The following is an 11,208-nucleotide window of genomic DNA, read 5'->3' as shown; positions in this document are numbered from 1 at the left end:
GCACATTCCCTTTCTTACTCTCTGCTCTTTTCTTTGCTTTTCCTCCTTGCCTGCCATCCTACTAGAGCTTGATAGAGAATGACTTCTCTTGAAACGTTACTCATCATGTTCAATTTGAATCCAGTCAATGTAGGTGAGATTGGCATTGTACTTCTTGAATTGAAAGTGTACCCTACTTGTCTCTGAGCATTCCCCTATGGTGTGACTGTTGATTAAAACCTTGGTCAATCTACCCTGAAACGGGGACACAAAACCTTCCCAGCAGAGCTGTTTTCTCTCCATACTTCATGATTCTTGTAAAACCTGTGAGTGAGGGGACAGTGGGCACTCGAGGATACAAAAGGTCAGATGGTCACAGCCGTGCCTTTTCTCGTCGAATGCCGAAGGTTGACTCGAATATTGCCTCCTTTCGAATTTTTTTTCCATCAAACTCTCATACACATTAGAGCATAGATATTTACGTTACTTTCATGTCTGGGATTGGGACCCGAAGACACGTACAGACAGTTTACATCATACTCTAGAATCTCTCACCCACGATAGAATGGAGAAAAAGCCGTAAACCATTTGCTTCTCGTGGGCTTTGGTGATGTTGCCTGGGAGCTGCACCATTGACATGCTCAACAAGAATTTTATGAGGGAGTACCCAGCTGAGAGCCCATGAACGCAGAGGCACTGGGTCAAACACTCCACGTCCTCTCCCTGAGATAAATACGCACTGAATCAAGAGGTACTCGACTACATTCTTGTCTCCTCAAACGCCTGCTAGGGAGCGGAGGCCGATCCGATCAGCCAAGGCATGGGCTGCCTCATCGGAGTGCCCACAGATCACCTCGCCGCAACAGAGGACGACTCGAGGCCCCCTGTTTTCTGTCTCCCCTTTTTCTTCTCCACCCCTTCAGAAGAGCAGAAACGAAGAGAAATGATGCACTCGCTTGCTCTCGTCCGCCCTCGTCTGCCCTTGAAATCGGTAGCAAGTGGCTCTGCCCAAAGCTTTCATTCGGCACGGCAGGCGCATCGCGGTGAGATTCGTGGGACCCCCTTGGCCGGCAGCTTCTCGTACTATTGAGCCGGCTCCAAAAGCAGAGCCAGAATGCAGACTTGCTTTTGGTCCAGTAAATTCAAAGACAGTCTGATGAAGAAAAAGTAAGAAAAGTCCCCCCCCCCCCCTCCTTTGGAGGCTTGTCCAAAGAGGAGCCAGGCAAGTGAGCGGCAGCCATGGTGAACGATTACATCAGCCACGACCGCAGCTTGCGGCGCAGGCTCAGGGTACACACGTTACGTTACCTGGGTAGAATGCACACGGCACAATGTTCTGGTGACCGGACCGTGCGGCGACAAGGCCCTGCGGTAAGCGAAGAAGAAGATCTTGGGAGGAGGGAGGGGACACCACGGTTATGCAGGGGCCCCATATTACGTGCGAGGGACTCTTCTTGGCTTTTTACTCACCGGCCTCGAAACCGCAGCTGTCTATCGATGTTGCGCATCGTTATGAGGGGGTGGCGTCATCGTACATAAACGAAAGCAACCGCCAATCTCACCACCGCAGCGGCGACCCTCTTCCCCCTTGCCTTGACTTGACTGCACGGTCTGTACACCGACTGGACAAGAGAATGGACGGACTAGACCGGGCAGGTATGGGGTTCATTTTGTGTTGATGGTCATTTGAAGGATTGGGAGATTTCTTAGGCTCTCGCAGGCCGGCAGCGCTGGGGAGTGCTGAGAGCATAATAAAATGAGACACTGTCAAGATGAAACACGGGAGCCCGGTATAATAAAATCACGTCGGCTCATATTGGGTCCGGATTGGGTAAAAGAAATTGGGGCCCTGGCGGCACAAGCTTTTCTGTGATGAAATGGGCCAGACACATGATAATAAATGAATCATCGAAGGGAATGCCGCTTGGGGTGATAGATTTGAAGAGATTAGCGAAGATGAGAGGAGGTGGAGCGAGATGTTGCGATGATGAAGAGAGCGAGATGGCTTGTGCGTGATAAGAGCAAGTACAATCGAGGCGAGATCCCTTTGGCCCCAGGCAAATAATATGTGGAGTTGCAGTAATTGGGGCGAGGAGGCCCTCCTGCGGTCCCTGCTTCAAGCCATGCTACTAGGACAAAGCACAGAAAAGCATCAGTAGTACGTATATGGGAGGGCGGCTAGACTTCTGGACCCCACCGCCTCGGTTACGATGGCACATGGAGGTGGTAATTTCAGGACATGTCTGAGCCTGACCCGGGGGTTTGGAAGAGACCTCCTGGCCTACTTAGACTCTGGTGAGTACTTAGTATAGTACTGTCTTGGGTGGATCAAGTTCAGCCCTGAGTGGACGCTAGAACACAAAGCATCTGAAGTTGTTGCCTTGATCTCGTGCGTGCGTGCGTGCTTGTTCGTTTTCTGCAGGCCCTTGCTGCAGAGCAGTGTTCCAAGTCCCGATTGGTACACACGCACTTACCTACTATGTATAGTGTTTATCATCTTGTGGCCAGGAGGGTTTCTTTCGTCTGATTGTGACGGTTGAAGACGCCGCAGGATTGTCATGAATGATTGGTGTGGGGCGAGGCCCTGCCATGCAAGGCCAAGACCTAGGGCAGACTGGAGACAAGATAAAGGACGAACAAAAGACGCAATGGATTGTAGGTCAAAAATAATAAAATAAAATTCAACGGCGACAGGTTCCGCCCTGTGGTGGCTGAGGCTCAGCTGCTGTGCAATCTGCTGTCAGCATTGACTTACCGCAAGTATGCAAAGCACGGTACTACCATAGACTCCCGCGCGCGCACGTGGGTCATGTCAGCCATGCGCCGCTCCCACGGGAGGAATAAGAAAAGAACAACATAATAGAACCATCCCCCCCTGAAATATTCGTAAGTCTTGCTTTGTCAGAGAGGAATTGTTTTTTGCCATCGAAGGAGCGTCGTTGTGGTGGTCTCGTAGCAGTGTGTGTGTCTTGGTCAGAAAACTCACTCACCCACTCAGGGGTATCCAATAAAAGAGAGAACAGGGGGCACACTGTTTGTGGTGCTGCGATGATTCCAGATGAGCGGAATAGGTAGGGACGCCAACAAAATGTCAAATCTAGTTCCGAGTAGGAAGTTGGGCCTTGACACCTCAAAACGGCAAAGACCTCGTGGCTCTGGAGTCGTTTGGACAGGTGAGGTGGCCCCAAACCCCATCTGGCTTGCAAGCCACATCTGGAGTTCGTTCCATGTACTATGGTGGCACCTAGTCGAGAAGATCATCGTGGAGGGGCACCTGGGAGGATGGCGTGGTGTGGTGTCGCAGCGTCGCTGTGTCGCAGATCTTCTCCCACTCACACCCGAGGGATGATGCGACGAGACAAAATTTGATGACTGGATTCTATCCACAGCTTTCCTCGCCTTCTCCCTCCCTCCCTCCCTCCCTCCCTCGGGACAGACTGCTGAGGAGCATTCGGCCTCATCAGCCTGCGACTTGTGCATAGTATTGTACAAAGGATCTCTTTGTTCGATGAGTTTTGTACAGGCTCAGCCCTGCAGCGCTTCGACCCGTTTTCCAGGCGAGGAGGCCCCTGAATTCAACAAAAACAAGGCCAGCTGGAGGTGGGAGAACGCCTCCCGGCGCCACAAGTTCGCGATCGCTGCTGAGGCTTTACCGCGATACGAAAGGGGGCTGCTGGCCAGACGTGGCCGTGATCCCATTGGGGAGGATTTGGTGTTCTCTTGGACGAGAATGTCGGTCCGCCTCGAACCGGGCTATGAGAGAGGACAGACTAACACCCAGGACATAGTAGTGGTGAATTGGCATGTCACCGTCATCTGGCCGTATCATAAAATAAAATAAAAATGGCCAGAAAAGGCCACCGGGGTTCGGGTGGGGTCGAGTCGGTCCTCTTTTTCCGGATCGACCTTGTTAGGCCGAACTCGAAAGGATTCCCCTCCCCTCTTTCTCAATTACCCGCAGCCAGGCGACATGCAATGCTTGCATATGCAGGTGCCCACCATAGGCCAGGCACAGATTCTCACTGCATGTTGCTGCTTTGGTGCTGGAGGTGGATGTGGAGATGGTCCGGATCAACCTCGCTGCCATCATCGCCATCATCGTTTCCCTGTCCTGGGCCCCCTCCCCCAGCCATCCACCCCTTGCCTCTACCCACCCCGCTCCTTGATCGTCTCTGGTAAGCCTGGTGGTTGATGAGATTGGTGCCAGATCCCGGGAGTGACGAGAGACACGGACAATCCCTCTCATTTCCACAATTCCCGCTCTTCTTCCTGCTTGCTGCTTGGCTTCATTGTTGCTCTGCTGCATCTCGGATGCTGACGGGATCGTAATGGTTCCCAAAAGTTTCTCGTCATTCGTCTTTCCCTCTCTGCATCGGACGCTTACTGGCCGACACCACCCGACCCCTCCCCCAAAAACAACCCTAATTATGCCCGCGGAGAGTCACATCGACGGCGGGCTCGGAGGCTCGGAGGCTCGGCGACGACTTCGCTTGAAAGGGACGAGGAGGGGTCTGCAACTCTGTTGTGTTGCTATGTGGTACTTGCTCACCTTCCAACTTCCACACTTCACCCCTCTTTTACTTCTTCTTGTCGATTGACGAACGAGAGAATTGACGGACATGGCTCAACGACATCTTATCACCCCACGCACTTATCGAGACGAGGTGTGGAGCAGGACTGCAGGATAGGCAAGAAGGCCAAGAGGGCATCGTATCATAGAAGACCTGCTGCAGTGAGTAGGACATCCTAGTACTCGAGACTCGAGACCTGATCTTCGACAGGGAAGCAAGCATATTTCAGACAAACTTTCAACGGTCTGGTTCGATACCATTGCACTAATACCATGGGATCATTAGCCTTCTTGCAGTGGACCGACAATCAAAGAGGAAGTGGGTGAGTGAGTAGGCAAAGAGAGACGATGATCGTAGGCTAGAAGACGAACCTTCAAGTCCAAGGCGTGTCTCCAGGCGTGTCTTCAGTCGTAGGCGGTCGATGCACTAAGAGCGAGAGCGAGTGACAGCCAGGCTGCTACCATAGTATAGTATTGTACTGTAACGTTAAGACGGTAGGTACGATGGGTACCTCACAAAAACAGATATCTACCAGCATCAAGCCAGTCGCCCCCCCCCTGCCTCCCCCAAAAGGCAACACCCCCTACCAGCGCCCCCCCCCCCCAGCAAGACCCCTGTCTGGCCCTGCATTGTGTGTGAGATGCAGTGAAAAGGACGCTTGCACGGCACCTCCTGGCTCGTCCCGCATCTCTGAAACCGCTGCAGAACCTCAACCACACCATCGTATCGTGTCGTATCCTCCTCGTCCTATTCCTGGCCCCTTCCCTACGCCCCCCCCCACGAATCCTCTTTCCACCACTCCTGGCCAATCCTACTACCAGAGTACCTACCGTAGTGCCATGAGCATTTACCATGCCAAATACTAGAATTGGAAGCTACAGGTCACTGTGCGCCTGTGATGATTTTTTTTTTTTTACACTCCCCCCCCCCAGCCCACCAGAATTCAACCCTGCCTCTCTACCCTGCACACGTCCTTGTGACCTTTTCTGTCTGTCTCCAGGGCGATCATCAACCATCTTCTCCTCTTTTCCCTTTCCCTCCCCTTCAGGAACATCTTCTCTACCTCACAGTGCTTGGGCTGCTTCCAATTGGATCGTCGACCCGCCAAAGTTCCCTCTCAGGCGCCCAGGTCGCCATCCAGGACGTTCTCGTCGACGAGAAGCTGGAATTGATCTTTCTTTGTTTTGTCTTTGAACCTCGACAACGAGTCAACGAGGAGGTCCTGCTATGGTGATTGTCAACTTGGACTATTCGCCCGCGTCTCCACACCCTGTCTGGTTTTGGTCTTCCCGCAAAGGTCTGTTACATCCTCTCTGCGAGTCGATCCTGACACGACCGCGTGGTTGAGCTAGCCAGCCGAAACAGCTGATGTACGTGATTCCCCTCAGTGGCCGGTAATTCTCCTTGAAGAAGCTGCCGAGTCGAGCCTTGACTGTGCCTGTGCCTGTATTTGTCTCTCTCCCTGCTCGTAATCAGCCCAAGCCTACCCTACCCTGTCCTGCCCTGTCCTGCCTTGCCCTGCATCGTGGTCGCCCTCCATGCGACCCTCCCGTCCCGTCTCTCTTTCTCTCTCTTACTCTCTCTCCCCCTCTCTGTCTCCCGCGCTCTCCTTCTTCCTCTGACCTTGGTCGCTGTACCTACTACTTACTCGCACGGCTGTTTTGTTTGGACCCTCTCTTGTCTCAACCCTCGACGTGTTGATCGTGTCCTTCCTATTCTCTACCTGGTCATCTGGTCGTCGTCGTCGTCGTCGTCGTCGCCTTCCCTCTTTCTTCAAGCACCAATTTTTATTTTTTGTTCATCTCGAGAATCTGTGATTCAACTTTGTATCTACACCGCGTTGGAATTCTGCGACACTTACTGACGTTAGCAAACCTGATCAGAGACACACACACGGGTCGGTTCGTCCCAGGGTACTTGCGACCCGTCCCGCTTGAGTCTCTGCGAAACTCTTGTGTCTCGAGAGGATCTTTTTTCTCCTTTTCTCTTCTTTTGGTGATTGTCTCACACGAGATCATCAGCTTGTCTTCACACCGCCTGAAAACCGGACTTGTCGACGGCTCACACCAGCCAATCTCGCAAGATCGATCCCCTGGACATTTCAGGATTTTGATCGTCCAACGTCCCGGTCCAGTCAGATTCGAATATTGGACTTGTACGAACCTTCTCGAGGGAATACAATACCCACGCGGCGGGACTCCGTTATCGTCGCTCTTGTCACACTGCGCACTCGCCTGCCAATTGGCGTGTTTCTCGCTCTTCCCTTCCAGCCGAGGCCGACAACTCTTGCATATGCGATCGAGAACAGCATCGGACGTCAGCTTGAAGAGATAGGGAGTCGACGGGTAGCAGGGTGGTTCCAGAGACTATTTTCTTTTCGTGGTTCTTCTTTGTAGGAGGTGACAACTCATGAGTCGACCTCAATATGGGAGCAATATGGACCGACCGTCTACATCGGATATCATCAGGAGGGCGAGGGAACGGGCCGAGGCAGGCCAGCCTCGAGAGGACTACGAGACATTTCTCCGACGTCAAGCAGCAATGAACAATGCCAACAACAGCGGATCTCCCAGGACGCCAGACATCCCACCAAGGAGTCGGCCTCCCCAAGGCTCACCAGACAATGGGGCGCCCAGACAACAGAGATTGCAAGCACCACCGGGCCTGCAAGACAAGGATGGCCAGATTGTGCTGCCGATTTCGAGGCCTGCGCCCGTTCCACAGTGGCCTCTTGCTGGTCCCCTGGCGACTTCCTCTAACTCGTCCAACACGGAGCCCTACAGACCGCCAGCCGGCAGCTCCCCACCCCAGAGACCACCTCGTCCCAGTCACGTACCGTCCATCCTAGACGCCTCCAAGATCCAAGACCCAACGCCCTCCTTCCAATATCAACCTCAGCTCGATAGAGACTCAAGCAATGCCGCATCTTCCGTGCCCGAGACCCCCTCTAGCTTCTCGCGACCTGAGACCCTGTCGTCAGTAGGCTCCATCCCCGACTTTCCATTACCAATACAGGCTCCTCCGCCTTCCCTGGGCCCGCCACCACCCCGAAGAAGCGTAAACCTGGGTCCACCGCCCTCGGCCAGGCGTGGCGCCTCGTCCTTCTACTCGCATCTGTCCTACGTATCACCCATCCCTGAGGAGAGCCCGCGGAGGTCACATACGTCCTACGCGTCGAGTGCGGCAATGCCTGAGAGCTGGGGCACGCCTTCTCCTATGAGCACCCCCCGGGACCCCGAAGCATTCTTTGACAACGTGATCATCGAGGAGGGAAGCCCGAGCCCGTCAGAAGGAATGTCGATGCAGTCCATGCCAGAAGACGACGGGGACGAGAGCAGGCTTGTCAGGAGCGCAAGTGTTGGACGGAGGGGGCGGGCGGCGCTTGTGACGACCACACCGGTCTCGCGAAACATGGACGCAGAGGGCGTCTCCCCCCGACCTGCCTTGACGCCGCTACAGACGAGCCCCTTCTCCGACGGCACGGGCCTCCTCGAGCCGTCCTCAGGATCGGCCACGACTGTCGCGTCGAGTACATCAGCTAGATCCCCTCCCGTCGGTGCGGCGCTCACGGCCGACGCCATCCTCAACGCTTACGACGCAGCATCTGCCACGGATCCGAGAGCCTCGAGGCGCATGTCCAACTCTCCCAACACCCCAGTACAAGCACAACGGGGCTTCAGCCGGCTGTCGGCGATAAGACGCCCGCCACGGCTGAACATCGATGCGGTCAGAGAAGCTGAGCAGAGAGGCAGTCTGACCAGCCTTCCAGACCTGATCAGGCGGGCCACGAGGCTGGCCGCGAGCCTGGACCGCGGCAAGAGGCCTGCGAGTCGTTTTGACATGGACGATTTTCCGCCAGAGCTGTACGCTGCCAACAGGCCGCCAAACGTCAGCCACGGTTCCGGTAAGTGACTCCCGGCGGAAGTGTGTGTGTTTGAGAGAGTGAGAAGGCGCTTTTGATGTGATTAGGTACGGTCGGCTGACACATATACTCCTAGAAGAATACTACGACGATAAACACCGGTCAGGCCTCTCCGACATGCTTGCAGCATTCCCACCACCGGCCCAGGCGCAGAGCCGTGCTGGTATTCGGCAGAGTATACGTGATTCGGTCATGTCGTGGCCTCTGCCTCCTCTGGACCGCCGCTTCAACAATGCGAATCCCGACGCCTCAGGAGGGGCTACGCCTGACTCTCAGAAGAAGGGTCGTCGCTGCTGCGGTCTTCCCATGTGGGCTTTCATCCTGCTCACTATAGTCCTCGTCATCCTCGTCGCAGCCGCCATTGTCATCCCGATCGAGTTCTTCGTCGTCCGCAAGAGCAACAACAGCACCAGCACCACGTCGGCCGCTGAGCAGCAGTGTCAAAACCAGCTCACCTGCCAGAATGGGGGCACCAACATCGTCACGAACGGCATCTGCTCCTGCATCTGCTCCAACGGCTTCACGGGCTTCGATTGTTCAACCTCCGATACAGACGGCTGCACCACCATCACCGTATCCGGCGATGCTAATATCAGTAATGTCACAGTGGGTGACGCCATCCCGCGCCTGCTGACGCAGGCCTCCTCTAATTTCACCATCGACCTCTCCGAGACCACCATCCTCTCCAGGCTCAACGCTGGCAACCTCAGCTGCTCTTCCCAGAACGCCCTGGTCACCTTTGACGGCCAGGACACGCGCGTCGGCGCGGCCACCGACGTCGTAACGGACAGCAACGATACCACGACCTCGAACCAGGTAATCGCTGCCCAAATGGAGGAAGACGTGGATGTCTCCAACGCCGCCACCGTCACGGTCATGGCGGGGCAGTCGAGCACCACGACCCTCACCGTGGGGGGCGGCACGACCTCGGTCCCGCCCACCACGACGATTACAATCACCAAGACCCTGACGACCAGCTGGACGGGCGCCTCCTCGACATCGTCATCATCGACGACCTCGAGCGCGGCGACTGCGACTGCTTCCTCGACCTTCACTGTGACGCAGGAGGTGCTCGATTTTGCCAGGGTGGGTGTGCTGTTCATCCTGCAGGAGGAGCAGCTGAGCGACGCTTCGACGGCCCAAACGGCCCTCGAGTCATTCTTTGAGTCCTCAGCCCAGACGGCCACCGCGGCCAGCAACATCTCTCTCGCCAACGGGAACACGATCGACCTCGTGAACTTTCACATCGACGTGGGCACGGGCCTAGTCGGCAGCCTCATCACCACCAAAAAGCGCGAGTTGGATGAAGCGGGCTCTATACATCTGTAGAGCTGGCCCTGACTAGGCCGCTTGGGGGAACAATCTATAGGAAAATGGGCAAGGGAGGAGTGGAAGAAGGAGGGTCAAATGTCGAGCCAGAGAAATGGGACAATATGATGAGACATGAAGACACTGGTTTTCTTTTTTTTGGAAGCAGGGATACCCGTGATCTCCCACTAAAAAAAAAAAATACTTGGGCGTCAAGGAACATAAAGGGCGGCGGTGGTTTACGTTGCCCACATTCACAGCATGAATGAGCGGTTGCTTTTTTCCTTTTTTTTTTCTTCTTCGTTTTATTCCCTTCTCCCGTTTCCATTTCCACTACGTGGAATTAATTCTCACCGGTGGAGAAGACATGTTGACGTACATCCTTCACACGCGCAAGAAAAGCCAGGACTTTTTTTCCCGGGAAGACCGTTTCATTCTCTCTTCCCTTTTTATCTTTTTCGTTGAACCCGCCGCGCCCTGGCAAACTCTTCCTGCGTCGTTAGTTTCTCTCCCTTTTTTTATACCATCACCCATGTGCTTGGTAGCTCGATTTGTATATATACCACGGATCAACACCCCTGTGCAACTACTATTGTTCATTTCTGCTTTCTCTAAATTTCTGCGGGCCGTTTGCTCTGTACCCTATCTCTTGTCGTTTTGGATTCTTTTCTTTTTCTCTCTTTTTGCTTTCCCCTCTGGCCTTGTTCTTTGTCACCTTCCTGGTTTCTTGAGCTTGAGGCTTGCCTTGTTATGAGGCAGGATGATTGTGTGTATATACGTATATGAAATCGGGCTCTAGGAAGGCTGACGGGAGGAGCAAGGCGAGGAGGGTGGGAGGGAAACCCTGTCTTGTTGGCAGGTGCCTGTAGGCAGGCGATGGCGGCTGAGGGAAAGAGTATCGGCCTGGGGAGGTTTGGAATGGCTGAGTACGTAAGGCGAAGAACGGCCTGGGGGAAGGGAAGGAAGGGGGAAGGGGGAGAACGAAGAAATGTATGATATAGTACACTTTCCAAAAGAAAATGGCCCGTCTGTTGATGGAGCCCGCTGAACATTACATGAAATCAGATTTATTTGAGTCTGTATGAGCCTCTCTATCTTGTTACTGCCGTAAAACAAAACAAAAAAACAAAAAAACATACAGTGAAGAACGCCGTGCTCATAGTCTCCGTAGAAACGCCCAGAAGAACACCATGAGAAGAAGCTCACCCTTCTCCTATCCTGGAAGACACCTCCGCAAATTGGATACCGAGACCACCCTGACCTCGATCCCTTTCATCCTCATCGACATTACACGTTGATGATATAATGAAAAAGGCAACACCAAGTAGATAAACACCTCATCTTGTACAGCTGTGTCACAGACCGAGATCACCCTGATGAGGTCTCCTGTTACGACCTTGATTTCAGAAACGACACAGATGGTCTTCG

The 11,208-nt window shown here is 54.1% G+C and overlaps 1 protein-coding gene across 1 annotated transcript; it reads left to right on the top strand.

Annotated features, from left to right (window-relative positions):
* Positions 1–9,233: 9,233 nt before the first annotated feature.
* M406DRAFT_356767 (uncharacterized protein) lies at positions 9,234–9,970 on the top strand. The gene has a single exon (XM_040923522.1). It carries the CDS (start codon positions 9,304–9,306, stop codon positions 9,799–9,801), a length of 498 nt encoding a protein of 165 aa, XP_040775971.1. The 5' UTR covers positions 9,234–9,303; the 3' UTR covers positions 9,802–9,970.
* Positions 9,971–11,208: the final 1,238 nt, after the last annotated feature.

Source organism: Cryphonectria parasitica (assembly GCF_011745365.1).
Source record: "Cryphonectria parasitica EP155 unplaced genomic scaffold M406scaffold_5, whole genome shotgun sequence".
In the NCBI taxonomy this organism is placed as follows: domain Eukaryota; kingdom Fungi; phylum Ascomycota; class Sordariomycetes; order Diaporthales; family Cryphonectriaceae; genus Cryphonectria; species Cryphonectria parasitica.
This window is presented reverse-complemented; position numbering and strand designations above follow the sequence as displayed.